Here is a 21,070-nt window from a genome sequence, read left to right on the forward strand (position 1 = left end):
CATACATGCAATCATTCTAGTGTATATATTTTAAGTACAGCATCTGTATGTTTATAACAGTTAAGAGCGTCCATACATGTGAAACCATGACGCTCAACATTGAATTCCCATTGAGTGGTCGAACTTAAAAACAACGTCCAAAGCATAAAAAGAGTTGAGTGAATGTTATCAGTCGGCACATTTACAGCGTAGCGTTCACCAGGTCTAATAAGCGAAAATCAAACGTGACTCAGGAAAAGGCTATAACAGTAGTCGAAGATTTGATTACCGAGTGACTCATCTTCTCTGCAATAAAGCATTATGTCCGGGTTAGGCCACGCCCCCTGCCTCCCACCTGCAGAGCAGTTAGCAGCTAGACACGTCAGGATGAGTCTGCCGGACTACAAACCCTCAGAGAAACAGTCTCTACCCACCCTCCCGGTAAGAAAATATACTTTTGATTCCAGAGTGTTTAGTCTACCAGTGAGCGCTCAAGAGAACTTTGTTCCTTCTGAGTGAGCAGGTGGATGCGCCCTACACGGTTTTAAGGATAGGAAACTTCCTTGAGCGTGCACAGTTTCTCCCGGACGGCTTTCGATGTCTCCAGTGTCGGTCCTTGGCGTGAGACTGGGAGTTTGTTTAAGGCGGGTTCTAATTATACATCCATGGTTTACGGCCGCTCTGACAGAGAACATACAGTGAACTGCTGAGACCGGAGAAGCTTTTGTCTCGTGCTAAAAAAAACGTGAACTCCTAAATCGTATAGAGTAGACAGAAACGTACGTGTATTTTAAAATAAATGCATTTGGGTGAAAATAATAACATCTGTTTTTTAATTTTGGGGATATAGAAAATTAAAGTAATATAAAAAGCAATTACTCCATTTAAGTATTTGATAGTTTAACAGTCTACATATTTTTTTGTATGCAGTGATGGAAAGTAATAGAAATTAGAAGTCAGTGATACATATTTTAGATGTGTGTTATTATGGTCATGTCATTTTTAAAATATAGACTTGTGGTGTGTCCAGGAACACACAGTGTGTGTTAAAGTCACTGAAAGGTTATTCTGCTGTTATGAGTGAAGTGCAGATGTCTGGCATGTGCATGTGTTCACCTGTGTGTATTTGTACTGTCTTACACACCTTCTCATTCAATGGCTTTTGTTTATTTAAAATGTGTTCTACTTTGTAAATTAATACTGAAGACATCAAAACTATAAAAGAACTAGAAATTATCTAGTAAACAAAAAGGTGTTTGAGAATATGATTTATATTTTAGATTCTTCAGAGTAGTCCCCTTTTGCCTTAATGACAGCTTTTCTCACTCAACATCATGAGGTCGTCACCTGGAATGGTTTTCAATAACACGTGTGCCTTGTCAAGAGTCAATTTGTGGAATTACTTGCCTTCTTAATGTGTTTGAGACCATCAGTTGTGTTCACACCATAGACTGTGGGTGTTTCTCAATTTCGAGTACGCTTGCTTGGTAGCACATGTCTTCCGAGCATCTTGCTTCAGAAGCGAGGCAAGAATACTTCCTGGCATTCGGAAAACAGAGTGGAACAGGCTAACAAGTGTGCGTCATATGAGAGGCCCCGCCTTACATTTTCCGCCACAGATTTGGGGAAATTGGTCCGTGCGCAAAGCATTGTGGGGATTTTAAGACCTACACATGTGCAGCCTCGACATTTCTCCAAACGAAGTACGCCGGGCTCGGTAGAATTCCAAGTATACTGGACATTGGAACAGTACTTCGGCGGCACTTGATGACATAGTATGCTTGAAATAGTGGCTCTGGAGCAGCTTTACTCAAGATTGAGAAACACCCTGGATATATAAATGGACGTAGTGTCCGTGATGTCACCCATATAATTCTGCAGAGTTGCCAAGTATGAGGTGTGATTTGTGCCAAAGAACGAACTCACTGAGCAACCAATCATGTCGATCGTCGCCTACCATGCCGTGAACTATGTCGCGAGAGAAGTAACGTCGCCACCCCTCTCGTCTGAGGAGCTACGTGACGTCTGCGTCTGAAGTTACTTTACTTTGGTAGTTATCACCAAATAACCCAGTAATGTTACAGCTACGCAGTTGCGGCTGCTGCCTTCCTGGTCCTCTTAACTCTGTTGTGTGTGTGTGTGTGTGTCAGAGTTCCCGTTAGAATATTTTTTCGCCGGTCAACATGCCCGTTAAAGTTTAAATCTTCCGGACAAAATGAGAAAAGTGCCGGTCAAAGGTCTTCTTTGTTATTTATTGAGCTTTAAAACAAATTGATATGATTCAATATTAAACTAATCATAGTAGATTAACTACATTATTCAAAAGTGAACAGTAACTTAATAACACGGGAATAATAAACGGAGCGCTCTCTCCCTCTCCTGACAGCTCGTCAGTATCATGCAGCTCGCGGATCAGTAATGAGTGACCCGACAGTGAAACTAAACATATCTATAACTAGTTACGGTAGTTTGAGAGGTAATAACAATAGCTACGTGTGATATTCTAAGCTGAAGTGTGTGTTTTGTCCGCTCACCACTGATCATGCAGAGCAGCATGTCGACTCGTCAGCAGCATCTCTCTCCCGTCAGATTAGACTTCACTCGCGTTTATGTCCATGTCGATCAGATCCAGCTAGTTCTAGCTAATGATATGACTACCTGCTTATTAAAAGACACCTACACAATAAGTGTCGCTATGCAACCGGGTGAGGCCGCAAAGTATAGCGGAGGATTATGCATTTATTTACATGCCCACCGGAACCCAGAGGCATTACCAACAGATCAACGCACAATCAACCCATACAGGACATCTCTTTCTCCACATTAAGTGTTAGACATTACAATTGACTATTCTTGTCTGTCACACACTCTTTTGTCTGTCAGATAAATGGTGCAAGTTGCGCAACTGATGTGGTGTTGCGCTAAGCGGAAATTATTTTGAACGGACACTTTGACCAGAGATTTAGATTTGCCGGTCTTCAGCATATTTTACCGGTCGTAGTCCGGTAATTACCGGCTAACGGGAACTCTGGTGTGTGTGTGTGAAGCTGTCGACGACCTTTAGAGACTTTCTGACCCGATGTCTGGAGATGGACGTGGAGAAGAGAGGCTCGGCTAAAGAGCTGCTGCAGGTGTGTGTGTGTGTGTGTGTGTGTGTGTGTGTGTGTGTGTGTGTGTGTGTGTGTGTGTGTGTATGCATGCAAATGAGCTGTACGGTTGCCCCGATGTCATTGGCTGTCCCGCCCTTGTACCATCCGAAGAGGTGATTGGACCGACGTCATCCAATCCCTGCCTGCTTCCGGCACATCTTCCGGGGAAGGAGTACAAAAGCCGGGGACGGAGATAATTCTAGAGCAGGGGTAGCCAACACGGTGCCCGCGGGCACTTAGTCGCCCGCAGGGGCAACGTGAGTCGCCCGCAGGGCATGTTCTAAAAATAGCTCGCCAAGCAAATCCAAAATGTATAAAATACACAAAACAAAAAAGGAAATGTAATTAAAAGAATCTACCCTATGCATAAAGGAAACCTAAATCATAGCGAACTCTATCTACTTACTACAACTCTATATCTATCTAACAGCGGTGCATGACATTACGGATTTTGGGAGATGGCCCTGTGGGCCATGTAAGCTAATTTACAGATGGCCCTGAGCCCAATAGAGATTGCCCTGAAAAATGTGCGCGGACGAAATGACGCACAAAGGTTTTGGGGGGGCCTCCCTCTAGAACATTTAGATTTGTGCAGGTCTTAGATGCTGTCTGGTGCATTCTCTAGACTGAATTATAAGATGAACCACCACAATATTATATTGTACAATTTCAATTTTATTCTTCATTTCACTTGTTTGTTTGTTCTTGTTTGTGTTTGCTCACTTGCATGCCCTGCATAGCTATAAGAAATACTTAAGTTGTTGGTCAAGAAACTTTCCATCTGATGAAGGCAAATGCCTTCCCAGATGTAAAAAAGTAGAAAACATTACATTCAGTTATAACTGCCAAAACAAACATTATTTACACTATTATGGCACCTGTTAAAAATGTTTGTAATGTTATCTACTGTAAATTGGTCGAACGAATGCCTCCTCATCCGAAAGCTGACCGAGCAGCAGTCGAGAGGAGCAGTGGTGGTTCTCGACCAATTTGACTGGGGGGGCCAGTTATTTTCTGAGAGGGGCACAATAAATGCAGGACGAAAAAGAGAACTAGACAGTATGAAGTAATTGCGCATAAGAAAACAATACAATACAGTTATTGGTATTTGTTTCAGTACACTTATTTATTTTATAGTTATTACTGTTAGCTTCAGCTTAAGTTATAGTGCAAGGTTTGCACTAACACCATATTTATATAAAAATAAAGGCAATGAACAGTTACATCTCTACTTTACATAAGGGTGTCTGCACAATCTCACATTACAGCAACAAAATCCTGTGGTTTTTGGCAAACCGAGTACCGGAAAATATACATTTAAGAAAAAAAATAAAAACTTTTCATTGTTAGGGGGGCCACAGGGGGGGTCAGAGGTCAGTGTTAGGGGGGCACTGCCCCCCCTAGAACCGCCCCTGGAGAGGAGCCGATCGCATCCGCGAAGCACACAAAATGGCGAGGTCAGAGTTCCCGTTAGCCAGCAAATCTAAATCTCTTCGGTCAAAATGATTTCCCTTTAGAGCAATACCGCATCAGTTGCGCCACTTATGTGACAGACAAGAATAGTCAATTCTAATATCTAACACTTATTGTGGAGAAATAGATGTCCTGTATGGGTTGATTGTGCGTTGATCTGTTGGTAATGTAAACAAATGCATAATGCTGCGCTATACTTTGTGGCCTCACCCGGTTGCATAGCGACGCTTATTGTTTAGGTGTCTTTTCATAAGCAGGTAGTCCTATCATTAGCTAGAATTAGCTGGATCTGATCGATATGGACATAAACGCGAGTGAAGTCTAATCTGACGGGAGAGAGAGATCAGCTGCTGCTGACGAGTCGACACGCAGCTCTGCATGATCACATGCAGCGGTGAGCGGACAAAACACACACTTCAGGTTAGAATATCACATTTTAATTACCTCTCAAACTACCTGAACTAGTTATAGATATGTTTAGTTTTACTGTCGGGTCACTCATTACTGGATCCGCGAGCTGCATGATACTGGCATAATAGATTGCCCGATCGGGCAACCAGCAAGTGAGGCTTCATTGCCCGAGCTAAATACTAGATGGCCCCGAGCCATCGGGCAGTCGTTAATGTCGAGCCCTGACCCTCCTCCCCCCACCCCCACAATGAATATCGACCAATCACGTTCTTGCTTGATTTGCGGGACCAGCGTTGCAGTCGGGAAGAAAAGCAATGTGGCACCTCCCCGCTGATTTTCCTTCTGGCAGAATCTACACAATACATCAGCCCCATTGAACAGCCTATCATGCCAGCCTATACAACACATGAGGGGCAGAGTTTTACTCTGTGTGTTGTAACTTGCATATATATATACCACTTGACGCACACACACGCATGGCGTAATCTCCACTGGGGACAGGGGGGACATGTCCCCCTGCTCTTTTCGAAATCCCCACTTTACAAATATGTTTATTATAATTTTTTAACGCAATCCGTCATCGCCACAGAGAGAGAGAGTTTAAAAGGGGAGTGATTAGTAAAATATGCATAGCGAAAAAGAAAGAATGCTAACTAGGTAACATAAGATCAGAATAAACAAGTTTAAATGATTTGTTATATTGGTTGTGATCATATTCTAAAGATGATTGGATTATTGAAAAGTATACAGCTCCCTTTCATCTGAGTGTTGAGAGCTGTATCCATAAATTCATGCTGTGCCCAAAGTGCACCAGATTGATGAATGCCCCCGGACCCCCCAAGAGGAGGTGAAGTCCACCTCCAAATAAAGCAGGTTCAAATAATTAAATTGAATACATGTTATTTTAGTAAACACTGAAAACGGGTCCCACAGACCCAAACAGCACACAAAGGTTAAAGGTCAGCATATAATAATGTTAAAATGTGCTAAATATATACACTGCAAAAACACAAAAAAGAGGAGTAAAAGTAGCCCCCGACTTGTTTTATTTTTTTAAAGTAGCTCTCATCCTAACAAAGGTTGGTGACCCCTGATCTAGAGGCTCTGTGTTGTTAGACAGACGCCTCTAGCCTCTTGCTATGCTTACTCGTTGTGCTCATAATACTGTGAATCCTCTGTGCTTAGTTATACTGCTTAGCAGGGTGTTTAGTGTTGGGTGTGTAACAGAAGACCCAGGTTAGCTCAGCGGTTAGCGCCTGTCGGTTAGCAGCAGCTGTGTTTTTGTGCAGCCTTTTCATTTTACTTGTACCACGTTTAACGTGAGGTTTTGTTTTCCCGTTTGGGTAATACTTATTACGCTGGATAAGCTGTAAAACTCTCTTTTGGAGTTCTCTTTTTGTTGATTGTTAGACAATCTGTTTGGCATTTTTGTTTGTTTCAGGCTGCCTGCCTTGCATTTGTTTAATCCGTTTATAATAAAGCCACTTATAATTATTACCAATCCCATTCTGGTCTGTGTTGCTTCCGTTTGGTTCCCCTAGCCCAGTAGGGAACGTAACACTAGACTCTATTTCAATGTCGTTTTGGTATTCAAATAATGTTACACCCCTTGTATGCCCTAAACGCCAAAACAACCACAGACAAGAATACATAATTTTAATTATCAAAATGATAACAAAGGCTGAAAAAACAGGAGAAGCCTGTCTTCCCTTGGTCTCCAGGAGAAACCTGTATATCACCAAGTTTTCATATAGTTTTGTGTGTAAAATAGATCGCTGCAGTGAACACGACTTTATGTATTTGTTTATGGTTTATTTGATATGGAGGGATGCAGTATATAGAAGTTCAGAGAAGAAGCAACCCCTATATATTGTTTATTTTATTTCATTTCATTTTGGCCCCATGGCAGAGGCAAATATAGAGTTAATGTGTGGAGATTATAATGTCCCGTTTACTAAAATATGTATTGTTTTATTATGTTTGGTTGACAAAATAGTCACTGAGCTACATTTTGCTGCACTCAAGCATACATCGGAAGACAAGAGTTGTGTCTGCCTTTGGCCACAAGGGCGTATATTGTATATTTATACTTTGTATAGATGTTGCAACTATACAGAGCTTTGGCAATACTATATGTAACTGAGGTCATGCTAGTTGAATTGAGTATACCTTTAAGTGAGCTGTCAGGAGGAAACAAAGGTTCTCCAACACATCACTCTGCTGCTGAGAAAGGCTGTGCAAAGACGTGACACGATGTGCTGCAATGTCTGTGTATTATTGAAGAAAGTAATAACTTAATACTTTACTTTATTTCATTATTTTCCCCCTTCATTTGAGAAACACTATCCAATGATTTATTATGTTTGTGTTACATTGCTGATCGCCGTGCAGCAATCAGCTGTTCCCGAGCAGAGAGAGAGAGAGCTGCTAGACCATGTGCTAGACACAACTCTTATTAATCCCCGTACCAGATACTATACAATGCTGACGGAGACGAGACGTACGTTATTCACACGCTTATCCACACGTACGTTATTCACACGCTTATCCACACGTACGTTATTCACACGCTTATCCACACGTACGTTATTCACGCGCATATACACACGTACGTTATCAACACGCATACGTGAGCGCGTACTTTGAGCGCGTACTTTGAGCGCACCTATGATACGTCACCGTGACGTCTGACATCGTCGTGACGTCGCCTGTATTCTACGTCAACCCATTCAAAATTGATGGAGGCGTTGGCGTACGTTGACACGTCAGTGCTCCGCTCAGTTAGCTTAGTTATCTGTTCTTTGGCACAAGTCACACCGTATAGAGTGGCGAAGTCACGCCCAGCTACTTCCGCCCCATGGGACCTTATTTCTGAAAAATTATGTATTGAAGTAAATGGAGAGAGAAAACTTATCTTTCGATCCTGTTTGAATTGTGCCATGAATTACACATGATGTTTGTCAATCTTAAAAAATCATTTCCTTGTCAAAAAGTCACAGTTTGTCTTAAAACTGTTGAAATATAAGAATATGAAAAATACGCAACTAGAAAGACTACAAATCCCAGAGTCGCGTACATTAACGTTACACATTACACTTGTGTTACTCTCCAAAACCTTGTAAAGCCGGTCCCGCATGCTGGCTCTTAATGATACGCAGACTGAAGCAGGTAGAACTCAAACGTAGAGAACACTTGATAATACCTTTATTGCAAGGGCTCTTATCTAATATATAACTTGAACAAACAAAACACTCTACGGTGAACTAGGTCACAAACAAAAGAAGCACCAACACTGAACACAGGAGTAGACAAGACTAAATACAGGGAGGGGTAATCACAAGACAAGAAACAGCCGGGCAGGGGAGGAGAAACACAAGGGCCACAGGTGAACACAATCAGACAACGAGACACACCAGGGAAACTAACGACAGAAGGAAAAACACAGGGAGAAGGACCAGACAATAAACCAGGAGGAAAACTTTACAGCAAACACCCAAACATACAAGCGTGACATAAACCTAGGAGTGTGACAGAACCCCCCCCTCAAGGGACGGATCCCAGACGTCCCAAAACACAAAGTCCAGCAGGGTGGGTGGAGGGGGTCTGGAGGACGGGTCTCGGGCGGACGGCCCGGGGGCAAGGCAGAGAACAAGGAGGGGAACTTGGGCGGACGGCCCGGGGGCAAGGTAGGGAACTCGGGCGGACGGCCCGGGGCTAAGGTAGGGACCATGGATGGAGTCTCGGGCGGACGGCCCGGGGGCAAGGCAGAGAACAAGGAGGGGAACTCGGGTGGAGGGCCCGGGGGCAAGGCAGAGTCCAAGGTGGTGAACTCGTGCGGACGGCCCGGGGGTAAGGTAGAGACCATGGATGGGGTCTCGGGCGGACGGCCCGGGGGAAAGGCAGAGTTCAAAGAGGGGAACTCGGGCGGACAGCCCGGGGGCAAGGCAGAGTTCGAGGAAGGGGTCTCGGGCAAACGGCGAGTAATCGGCGGGATCTTCAACGGCACAGGACATAGGGTTGGCAGGACCCCCGGCAGAAGAGTAGTCTGCGGGACATCCAACGGCACAGAACATTGGGTTGGCAGGACCCCCAGCGGAACCTCCAACGGCACAGGACATAGGGTTGGCAGGACCCCCGGCAGTAGAGCAGTCTGCGGGACCTCCAACGGCACAGGACATGGGGTTGGCAGGACCCCCGGCAGAAGAGCAGTCTGCGGGACCTCCAACGGCTCAGGACATGGGGTTGGCAGGACCCCGGCAGAAGAGTAGTCTGCGGGACCTCCAACGGCACAGGACATAGGGTTGGCAGGACCCCCAGCGGAACCTCCAACGGCACAGGACATAGGGTTGGCAGGACCCCCGGCAGAAGAGCAGTCTGCGGGACCTCCAATGGCACAGGACATGGGGTTGACTAGGCAAGGCCGGGTTCAGTTCAAAAAGCTGTAACTCGAAGCTAGCATAGCTAGTCACAGGGTGAAGCAATAGGCATTGGAGATTAGCTCTAAACACTGATGCTATGTCCACTCCAAGTAGGGAATGAGTCCTTACCCCAAGTGAAGGAGTTCAAGTATCTCGGGGTCTTGTTCTCGAGTGAGGGAACAATGGAGCGTGAGATGGGCCGGAGAATCGGAGCAGCGGGAGCGGTACTGCAGTCGCTTTACCGCACCGTTGTGACGAAAAGGGAGCTGAGCCAGAAGGCAAAGCTCTCTGTCTACCGGGCCATGTTCGTTCCTACCCTCACCTATGGTCATGAAGGACGGGTCATGACCGAAAGAACGAGATCGCGGATACAAGCGGCCGAGATGGGTTTCCTCCGCCGGGTGGCTGGTGTCTCCCTTAGAGATAAGGTGAGAAGTTCGGTCATCAGGGAGGGACTCGGAGTTGAGCCGCTCCTCCTTCGCGTCGAAAGAAGCCAGTTGAGGTGGTTCGGGCACCTAGTTAGGATGCCACCTGGGCGCCTCCCTAGGGAGGTGTTCCAGGCACGTCCAGCTGGGAAGAGACCAAGGGGTAGACCTAGGACCAGGTGGAGGGATTATATCTCTTCGCTGGCCTGGGAGCGCCTTGGGACCCCCCAGTCAGAGCTGGTTGATGTGGCCAGGGAAAAGAAAGTTTGGGGCTCTCTGCTGGAAATGCTACCCCCGCGACCCGACCACGGATAAGCGGGAGAAGATGGATGGATGGATGGACTGATGCTATGCCCCCACCACGGCAGAGTTGAGTAAAGTTAGAACTGTGAAGGAAACTTCTGATGCAGCAATGTAGAACCAATGTTCAGGAAAGGAATGGAAACTGGATTCGCCTCAGTCAATACACTGATATTTATTGAGAGACAAAACGGCCGGAGAGTTCACAAGGTATTCACAACTTTCATCATGGGATCCCAAGCCAACTCTGACAAAGGGACAGGAATCACATCTATACATTCAGAAGAGGAGGGAACTAAGAGCCCGCGTTTTCTCTAATTAGTACCAGACATTTGGAACAAAGAATAGTTTGTTATTACCAACTTGCATGGTCCAAACTTCCCCCACAGGAAAGGCAAAAGGCCTCTTGACCTTTGTCCTCCTCAAGTTACAGACAGGGCACATGCAGGAAAGACTGAGAATCTCTAAAATACACAGATCGGACTAAAATATTCTCTGACAAGAACGATATTGGCAGATTCAGATTTCACTGATCAATAACTGATGAACAACACGTTATTCAGACACAAATTACGTCTCCTAAGTACCGTGGTAAGGTTGACAACGAACTACAATCACATGTTGATCAAAAAAAAAAACAATATGCGCCGTCCTCCGAGCTGGACACATTACATTGGTCTCTTTCCGCAGCCGGAGAAGAAACGAGTGCTCAGGGACCGTCTGCAAAGTGCAACTCCGAAAAAAGAGAATACAATAATATTCAATCACTTCACTATTATACAGTATATTACTACCAAACTCACCACACACATCAATAGTCTCCTGGTGGTCAGACTACAGCAGAGAGTTTGGAAGAATATGGTTTTGAATAATTTTGGTGAAGATTTATAATGTATTATAACATACTGTATTACAATGTTACACATTGTATATACAGTATGTTATATATAAATTAAGACATGAAACAACTTTTTCATTAGCTATGAAACAGTACAATTGTCACAATCTTATGAAGGACCCAAATGCAGCACTCGAGAAACCAAGGAGTATTGGTAATGTACTTTATTGGTAATAATACCAGAGCAGAGGGATACCAGCAGAACAGTATCAGCCGGATGATGTGCAGGCAAACGAACCAGAGGACAGCGGGCAGAAGGTGAGTCAGGGCCGGGCAGAGGGTCAGGGAGCAGGCGAGGCGGTCAACGGAGGTACAGGCAGGGTCAGACAGCAGGCGAGGCAGGATAGTCCAAGGACAGGCAGGATCAGGGATCAGCAGAGCAGGCAGGTCGGGGACAGGCAGGGTCGGAACCGGGTAGGCAATCTGACAAACGCGGGAAAGACTAGCATGAATGCAAAGTACGATCTGGCAACGATTCAAACGATGGCAACTGAGCGATTTGGTAGCAATGTTTTGAGGAGTAACTGCTCAGATAAGTGCTGTGATGTGTTCTCTGTACCTCCCCTGGAGAGAGCCATCCATTGTTCTGATGTATGTCGCTGGCCTCAGTCGTCTCTGCTTTTTTACAATAGAATGTTTGACTACTCCGAACCATCTCTCCACATGGCAGTTTGTGTCCCTTGTTTTACTTTGGCCAAATGTGTCTTCCTCTGTGTCAGTTGCATATCTTTTCAAATTCCCCAACAGCAGCAGCAGCAGCCCACTCCAAAGGGAAACATCCCTAGATAGTTGTCAAAAAGGACATCAACAATGCCAGGGCAAAAGTATGGATTTTCATCCTGTGAGTTTTCGACCTCCTCTTTTTCAAGCTCTCCCTGTACCTCCTCCATGACCTCCTGTTCTCCAGCTCTCCCTGTCCCTCCTCCATGACCTCCTGTTCTCCAGCTCTCCCTGTCCCTCCTCCATGACCTCCTCCATGACCTCCTGTTCTCCATGACCTCCTCCATGACCTCCTGTTCTCCCTCTCCCTGTCCCTCCTCCATGACCTCCTGTTCTCCCTCTCCCTGTACCTCCTCCATGACCTCCTGTTCTCCATGACCTCCTCCATGACCTCCTGTTCTCCCTCTCCCTGTCCCTCCTCCATGACCTCCTGTTCTCCCTCTCCCTGTACCTCCTCCATGACCTCCTGTTCTCCCTCTCCCTGTACCTCCTCCATGACCTCCTGCTCTCCCTCTCCCTGTACCTCCTCCATGACCTCCTGTTCTCCCTCTCCCTGTCCCTCCTCCATGACCTCCTGTTCTCCCTCTCCCTGTACCTCCTCCATGACCTTCTGTTCTCCCAGCTCTCCTTGTACCTCCTCCATGACCTCCTGCTCTTCCTCTCCCTGTCCCTCCTCCATGACCTCCTGCTCTCCCTCTCCCTGTACCTCCTCTATGACCTCCTGTTCTCCTGCTCTCCATGACCTCCTCCATGACCTCCTGCTCTCCATGACCTCCTCCATGACCTCCTGTTCTTCCAGCTCTCCCTGTATCTCCTCCATGACCTCCTGCTCTCCATGACCTCCTCCATGACCTCCTGCTCTCCATGACCTCCTCCATGACCTCCTGTTCTTCCAGCTCTCCCTGTATCTCCTCCATGACCTCCTGCTCTCCATGACCTCCTCCATGACCTCCTGCTCTCCATGACCTCCTCCATGACCTCCTGTTCTTCCAGCTCTCCCTGTATCTCCTCCATGACCTCCTGCTCTCCATGACCTCCTCCATGACCTCCTGCTCTCCCTGTCCCTCCTCCATGACCTCCTGCTCTCCATGACCTCCCCCATGACCTCCTGTTCTCCAGCTCTCCCTGTAGAGAAAAAAAATAGCTCGCCAAGCAAATTCAAAATGTATAAAATACACAAAACAAAAGAGGAAATGTAATTAAAAGAATCTACCCTATGCATAAAGGAAACCTCAATCATAGCGAACTCTATCTACTTACTACAACTCTATATCTATCTAACACCCTCCTCCCCCCACCCCCACAATGAATATCGACCAATCATGTTCTTGCTTGATTTGCGGGACCAGCGTTGCAGTCGGGAAGAAAAGCAATGTGGAGCGGCAGCTCACCGCACACTTCACAAGGAGTGTGACCTTTCTTTCTGGTAGAATCTACACAACACATCAGCCCCATTGAACATCGTGCCAGCCTATACAGCACATGAGGCGTTATGAGCGTAATCTCCACTGGGGACAGGGGGGACATGTCCCCCGCTCTTTTCGAAATCCCGTTTGTGTCCCCCACTTTACAAATATGTTTTTTTTGTTGTTTTTTTACGCAAGCCGTCATCGCCACGGAGGAGCCTCTGTGAGCGAGCGAGACAGAGGGAGAGAGGAGAGAGAGAGAGAGAGAGAGAGAGAGAGAGAGAGAGAGAGAGAGAGAGAGAGAGAGAGAGAGAGAGAGAGAGAGAGAGCTAGGGAGGGAGGGAGGGAGGGAGGGAGAGCTTCTGCATATGAGACTTTGCTAAGTACTTTGACCCTCTGAGCTTCTCTGGCTTCTCTCTGTACTACACATCCACCAAACGCCGCACTGTGCTCTCCTCCACAATTACAGCATTTCATCTTTGCCTCTTTTTCGCATTTCCCATACTCATGTTGGCCTCCACATCTTGCACACCTTAGTTTTCCTTTACACTGCATTGCTGTGTGTCCCATTCTTTGACATGCATAGCATGGTAACCCCCGGTTTCCACTGGGTCCGTCTGCGCCGCGTTACGGCTGTTTTTTTACCGACTTTCACAAGATGTTAAACTACTGAATGGCTCTGTACTGTACCTACAAGTATTAATTAACTTTAAAACATTTGTAGTTGTTACCTTCCACTCCACAAACTGCAGCGACTAAAAACCAGGCCTTGTCCTTTCTGATGTTGTCCTTGTAGTCAGCATTGGTTACATCATATACAATAGTGTGTTTTTCCACTTCCATGATGAAAACCTCGTCGTCCATTGTGCGTATCGTAGTGGAGGTGTTGTGATGAAGGAGGGGGGTCTGCTAAATGAGTATATGTGGGGGATGGGCCTGGCCCGGATGCTCACCTTTCCACTTCCTGCGAGGGGGGGCTGCCTGCCCGACCTTACGGCCGCTTCTGGGACGCATCTGAGCCAACGCGGCGCGTGTGGTGGAATAGCACCCATTGACTAGAGTGGCCGCGATCGTTACGACCGCCGCGGCCCAGGCGTAACGCGGCGCAGGCGTAACGCGGTGCAGCACGGCGCAGACGGACCCGTGGAAACTGGGGGTTAGGGTGCATTCACACCTAATAGTCCGTTTTCTGGTGCGCACCACCAGGCGACAGTTTGTTACATTGTTTCATTTTTCAGAAGGTTCGGTTTGCGTTCACACGGGCAAAACTCAAACGGACTATAAACTTTAAACTAGGGCTGTCAAACGATTAACATTTTTAATCAGATTAATCACAGCTTCAAAATTATCATGATTAATCACCATTCGAACTATGTCCAAAATATGCTATTTCTTTATGTATATTGTTGTGAGAATGAAAGAAGGCGGATATATCCATTTAAAATACAGTATCTATGTTTATTATAACATTGTTCTGTGTGTCAAAATGAAAGACAGCCCACACACCTATCAATCATCAAACCGTGGGGTCTTAATTCATTACGTGTTGATTTCTATCAAAATGGCCATATGGGAACTCTGTTGAAGCGTATAGCTGATAGAACACAGTTCTTAACACACACATTCCCTATTAGTCTGGATTTCATTGTATTTACTATTGTCTATTCCCAGTTACTCAGTTTGACTTTGTATGTATTTAGGTTAAGTTATTTTTTAAATATACGTTTCCTTTCTTTCACATCTGTTTATTTGTATCCATCTACTGTGTATTGCACAGCTATAATTTATATGTAGTTACAATGACTGTTTATGGTATATTGTGTTTATTTATTATCAGGGACAATGCAAGTCGATCCACATAACTGTAAATGTGCCGGTGTAAGCTATTTACTCACTTGCAAATGTTTTCCCTCAGACTCCAACATGAAGATGATAGGACAAAATAAAACTGAATTTTAACGTTATTCACATTATTTAAAAGTTAATTATTACAGTTTACATGTTCTGTTGTTTCCCTCAGCACTCTCCTGTGGTGCAGCTGAACGTGGGGGGGCACCTGTTCAGCACCGCTCTGAGCACGCTCCGTAAACACCCCGACTCCAGGCTGGCTGAGCTGTTCAGCTCTCCGCCCAAACTACGCTCCGACCCTCTGGGACGCTACTTCATCGACCGTGACGGGTCGCACTTCGGAGCCATCCTCGACTTCCTGAGATCCGACTGCCTGCCAACACACAGCACCAAGGAGGTTGGGGGGTGTTCCATTCAGTGGGCTGCTTTCTGTATGAACCCTGCCACTGACTCATCTGTGTGTGTGTGTGTGTGTGTGTGTGTGTGTGTGTGTGTGTGTGTGTGTGTGTGTGTGTGTGTGTGTGTGTGTGTGTGTGTGTGTGTGTGTGTGTGTGTGTGTGTGTGTGTGTGTGTGTGTGTGTGTGTGTGTGTGTGTGTGTGTGTGTGTGTGTGTGTGTGTGTGTAGGTTCACAGAGAGGCGGTGTACTACAACATCAGACCCCTGGTGAAGCTCCTGGAGGAGAGCCCTCCTCTGTTTGGAGAGCTGGTGGGCCGGCAGCAGTTCCTTTCCAGAGTCCCCCACTACAGGGAGAACATCGAGGTCAGACACTCATCTTGTACATCTTGTACATTGTAATGCATTGTTCAAAATGTGCACCGCAACATCTCTTATCCTTCTTTTGTGTGCGCACTTTTTTGTGAGTACTTTACTGAGTAATTACTGCAGGTACCTTAATCTACACATTAAAGGTGGGGTAGGTAAGTTTGAGAAACCGGCTCGAGATACACTTTGTGTTATATTCCATGGAATGCTCTTCACATCCCGATAGCAATGAATATCTGAAGTGCTTTGACAACAAACCCATACAAAATATCTGTGGAAGCCGTGGCGCTGTAAAAAGCACGACCAATCATCTGAGCCGGCTAAAGTAACTGGATGGCCTACCTGCCTGTCAGCCTTCCATCGGGGCACACACTTATCTCGTGCCCTCATTGGTCATGTGAGCGTTCCTGTGTGTAGGAGGAGGGGCTCTGTGAGGAAGGGGCAGATTTGTTCCGGCTGTGTATTTTCAAATTCTAGCTATCTCGAGCCGGTTTCTCCAAAATGACCGACCCCACCTTTAAGTGAATGTGAAAGAGTGGTAAAGAAAATAAACGAGAGCTCATGATAGCCTTGACATTATTCAGTCTATATTAGATTTGTTTTCTGGGAAAGTGTGTTGGTTGAAATTTGCCTAAAAATATGTGAGATTGTTACCAAACAAGCTTTTCTCTGATCAGAGGGAATTATGCCTCAAACGTTCCCATTTATTGTACCCATGATGGCGCATTTCTTCTCAGTTGAGCCTTGCAGAAACGTGTGCATCATGACGTCAAACTACTCGGAAGTAGAAACATGTAACCATAATGTATTTGACGAATGATAAACATATCGTCATTGTTTCCTTCCAGGTGCTGATTCGTATTGCCAGAGCCGAGGCCATAGCCGCCCGCCAGTCCACCATCATGATATGCGTGCTGCGCACAGAGGAGGACTTGGGTCTCTATGACAACGCCATCAACAGCCTGGAGTCAAATAAGGAGTCGGTGGTGACGTTCGGACCCTGGAAGGCCGCGCTGTCCGTCAAAGACCTGCTGGACTGTGTGAAGCTGGACATCGAGAGTCAGGGCTACAGTGTGAGCATCCAGCGCCACGCGGTGGAGAGGAGCTTCCTGTCCACCAGGAGCTACGACTACTTCCACAAACTCATCTTCACCTGGTGGTGATGACATGGGCTGCTTTCACCTGCTTCTTAAGAAACTAGATTAAAAACAACAGACAGCAATTTGATATTTTACAATTTGGAATAGACCAAGTTAATCCAAGTCGTTCCTGTCAGGGAATCATTTCCATACATGTTTACCTTTCGCCCTCTGACGCAGATGCCCAGCCTTGGGCAGCATGCTATCTCCCATAAGGAGGGGCTGCCCTAGCAAGTTGTTGTTGTTACCACTTTGTGACCGGGCAGCTCTCGGTCAGAGATAGTTATTGTTGTGGGACACCTGGAACACATCCTTCTCGGGGTGTAGGTGACCCCGAGCCATAAGCGACAACAACTGTGATTCAGTGTCCTCAGCTGTTTAGTGTCTCTATTGAAGAATGTTCTTATTACACTCTGAACTAGTTCAAACCTGGAGCTACAGGAGGGCTCTTCAGAATTGATTGTGGCATCTCAACCGTGTGGTCAACCGTGGCTCGTGCCATGTCTTGTGAATTCTCCGGCCGAAGCTCCAAATACACCGCCAGTGTTCGCCATCAGAGCTCCAGCTCGTGTCTCTCTGAGTCCTGACTCCCTATTGCTTCAGAAGTTTCTCCCACAGTTCCTAAATACTTTTAAAGTCTGGGAGCATGTTTAAGCCTCCATGTGAAAGGGCGTTAAGCACGTTTATATAGTCACTATTATCATTATGTAGTAAATGTTGATTGCACAATGTGATGGGTATAAAATAATGACACTTTGACCTTTTTGATTGGTTTCACTTTGTGATTCTGTCTGCCTCTGCGTTACGCTCTTCCATTCAGACACTGCATCACTGCTCCCAGCGAGTAGCTCGCTGAGAGGCCCCTCACTGCTTATCCTCAGGTCGCAGAAGAAACAGGGTAATATTAGCTGTGGAAAATAAACAGAGCCCTGTTGAGGAAAAAGAAGGCAAAGAGATAAAACATTATTTCTGATTGCATAAATCTAACAAACCTGACTACTTATAAACACAACCAATTTAATCAGCACAGGATTGGGGTTTCTAGTTCTTCAGCATTCTAATGATGTTCCTTGCTTTGAACAGTATCGTTAGCCAAGCTGTTAGCGAGAGCCATGTTGAAAAGTACGAGATCAACTGGCAGAACATGTCTTATGAATGTATCTGTTGCACATTTAGTGCTGTCTTTTTGTTAAAACAAACACTTAATTTTAGCTGCTTTATTATTGTAATGTTTTGTATTTTGAACTTAAATAAAACAACTACCCAGTTAAATTTATTTTTCACTCACAAACTTTAAATCTGGTTGTTTATTTTGTGCATTGACCATCTAAAGGGGTTGGACGCACGCGCACACACACACACACACACACACACACACACACACACACACACACACACCTGAACAATATAGTACAATTCAAAGTAACAGCGCTGAAATGGAAACGACTTTAGTGCAGTGGTGAAAAAGTGTCCAAACCATTAACTGACAGAAGAACTGTACAACTGCAGAAGAATGGCTAACAACATGAAGATTCAAACATATTACAGTAGTTGGTCGAGGTGGAGCTGCATCTCTTTTGTAGTCTAGTTTAAAACAATGGTTCATGTTTGGTTTGGCAGATCTTAACTTAAACATAACTAGTGAATATACAGTAGATCAAATGAAGCAAGAGTACAGTAAAGACAGCAACAGCTGACATCAAATCTTTGCTGAGCCTAAAGATAATCATAAATAACATAGTGAAAGTAAATATATTATGCTCAAAACAGCAGCATCCAACAGTCTCTAATCCTTGGATATTACATGTCACTGCATGCATGCATGCATGCATGCATGCACGAGACAGCTGTAGCGCGGAGATCATCATATCATTCTGTCTTGTATTACTTAACAACAACAGAACCATAGACTGTATATATAAATGGACGTAGGGTCCGTGACGTCACCCATAGGATTCTGCAGAGTTGCCGTGAAGCCCTTAGTAGGCGGAGTCGGCCACTAACGGCTCAACAGTGACGTCAGAGTTCAACTCCCGCCTTCTCCAGCCTGCTCCAAATAAGGGCAAAGAGGCGGAGCCGAGGCGGGACCTGCTGCCACCCAGCTGGAAGTTCCAGAGCTAGCTGAAGCTAAGCTAACATGCTCCCCATCTGCACGCTGCCGTCGCATTTTACGTTTCTAAGGTAAGCGGCCATGAAACTATTCAGCAAAACTATAAAGTGTTTAGCATAATACTTCAGAATCTTAAAACCCCTTAACGTTTGTATGCAATTGTGCTAAATTCAACTCTGGAATCAAGCAAATATTAATATGTTTGCATGACATTAGTTATTTATATTTTGATATCACTTAACCATACGTTTAATCAGGGTGCGAACTGGAGGGGAGCAGGGGGAGCTATAGCTCCCCTAGTGGTGACATGAGCTCCCCTGGGAACATGGTTTGTGACATTTGGGGGGAGCTCTCTAAAATACTGATATGATGACAAAATAAATTTGGGCATGGTCTTTTTTTCAAAGGTGTAAAATAAGTGAAATAAAATTATATTTAGAGTTTATGATTCATGAAAAAAGTGTCACCTGCTTGCACGCTGCCCGCAGCTCCACCCACTACCCACTCACTCACAAGCTCGTTTAGTTTTAGCACTGCATGTTTACCAGGCATTGTTGCTGCTGCTGCTGACATGTCGAAAAGAAAAAAACAATTTACCTTTGGCAATTTCTTTAAAAAGACGGCCAAACAACCTGATCAAGAAGACCAACCGAATGTAGCTGGTGGTAGCACATCGTACGTTGTGACTGCTGCTACAACAGAACCGAGAGGAGGGAGCTAACGTCAGTGCTCGTGCTAACTTGACAGCTAACGTTAACTTGGGGGCTGAAGAGACACAAGAAGACGAGCCGTTGTGTAGTGTGTGTGGCGTCGCGTCTCTCCAGGCAGTGAGAGGGTTGTGTTGTGCTATAGCTGTATTATTAATATTAATATTGTTCATGGTTGGTGCCGCTGGCTGCTCTTATCGCGTGTGTTCGGCTCTATGTAGGCTACAGCCATAATAGGCTATAGCCCATGTGAAACAATGTAGCCTGTTTTTGAGTCATTTTAAGTTGATTTAATTAAACAGTCAAACGTTACATTGGTGGTCCGTGGATTATTTATTATCAAGTTGATTGAAGTTTGCGTAGCCCACACATGCTCGGGAAATCTGTTGACATGAACATGATCCATCAGGACGTTTCATGTAAATGTAGACCTGTGGCACCACCCCGTGTGCAACAGATTTTCTCTTTATAATAGGCCTATGTCTGTGCTGTTGCTATTAATGCACGGATCAGCACCCCCCCCCGCGCAAAAAAAAAAAAAATCCCGGCTCTCCCGGAGTCCGTGGTATAGTTCGCACACTGAGCTAAGGTACATGTGATGGTAGCTAGTTAGTGCTCTTACCTGTGAGGCCAACAGCATAATAACCAGACTATCATTAAAAATAAGTACCAGTTCTAGATCCTTGACTTTAGACAAACAATTCAAAAGACAAAATGTATTTAAAGACCAATCTTTATTTGAATGTGCCTCTTAACCTGAGATATTAGTTATACAGTAATAGTATTGACAATCTAAAAAAACTGAGCAACTCAACAGTCAACTTTATGTTTCTTATTGTCTAAAGCATTTATTATTTTCATTTCCCCCCTCTCATATTCAGTGTGGATGGATTGAGACAGCGTGGTGTCCAGAGAGCTGCAGAGACTTCAGGGAGAAACCTCCGTGTGATGGACGTCCTGTCTGTTGGTTTGGAGAGGACTGAGGGTCTTTCCTCTGCGAGATCCTTCTCGCAGAGGAAAGACCAGGGCTGATGGGGGAGCCCATGCTGGGCAAAGCTGATACCAACTGCACAGGCCTAGTCTGTCACTTTATTTGACTAAATGTGTTTACTTATACATTTAATAGGTTTACACCTTCTGTCCATATGTGCTTTTTATTTAAAACATTTAATTAACTTTTGGTTCACATTTCAATAAACTGTATTTGTATTTGCACTCCTTTCGTCCATTATTCTTACTGAACATGTTAGATTACACATTCACATCTGATTGAAGATTGGCCCCATTTATTTGTGACGTTGCAAACTCTGCGGTACAAGGCACA

The 21,070-nt window shown here is 45.3% G+C and overlaps 1 protein-coding gene across 1 annotated transcript; it reads left to right on the forward strand.

Moving 5' to 3' along the window:
- The first annotated feature begins 340 nt into the window (after positions 1–340).
- kctd14 (potassium channel tetramerization domain containing 14) lies at positions 341–18,189 on the forward strand. The gene is made up of 4 exons (XM_034097915.2): positions 341–420; positions 15,200–15,424; positions 15,653–15,787; positions 16,639–18,189. The coding sequence occupies exons 1-4, from the start codon at positions 367–369 to the stop codon at positions 16,951–16,953; spliced, it is 729 nt and encodes a 242-aa protein (XP_033953806.1). The 5' UTR covers positions 341–366; the 3' UTR covers positions 16,954–18,189.
- The last annotated feature ends 2,881 nt before the right edge of the window (positions 18,190–21,070 follow it).

Source organism: Pseudochaenichthys georgianus, chromosome 13 (genome assembly GCF_902827115.2).
Source record: "Pseudochaenichthys georgianus chromosome 13, fPseGeo1.2, whole genome shotgun sequence".
Taxonomy (NCBI): Eukaryota; Metazoa; Chordata; class Actinopteri; order Perciformes; family Channichthyidae; genus Pseudochaenichthys; species Pseudochaenichthys georgianus.

What these genes read in the sequence shown, in the direction of transcription:
- kctd14 (XM_034097915.2), top strand. Translation starts at nt 367, where the DNA reads ATGAGTCTGCCGGACTACAAACCCTCAGAGAAACAGTCTCTACCCACC. An exon ending in AGTCTCTACCCACCCTCCCG is followed by an intron (nt 421 to 15,199) that starts GTAAGAAAATAT and finishes TGTTTCCCTCAG; the next exon opens with CACTCTCCTGTGGTGCAGCT. An exon ending in ACTACAGGGAGAACATCGAG is followed by an intron (nt 15,788 to 16,638) that starts GTCAGACACTCA and finishes GTTTCCTTCCAG; the next exon opens with GTGCTGATTCGTATTGCCAG.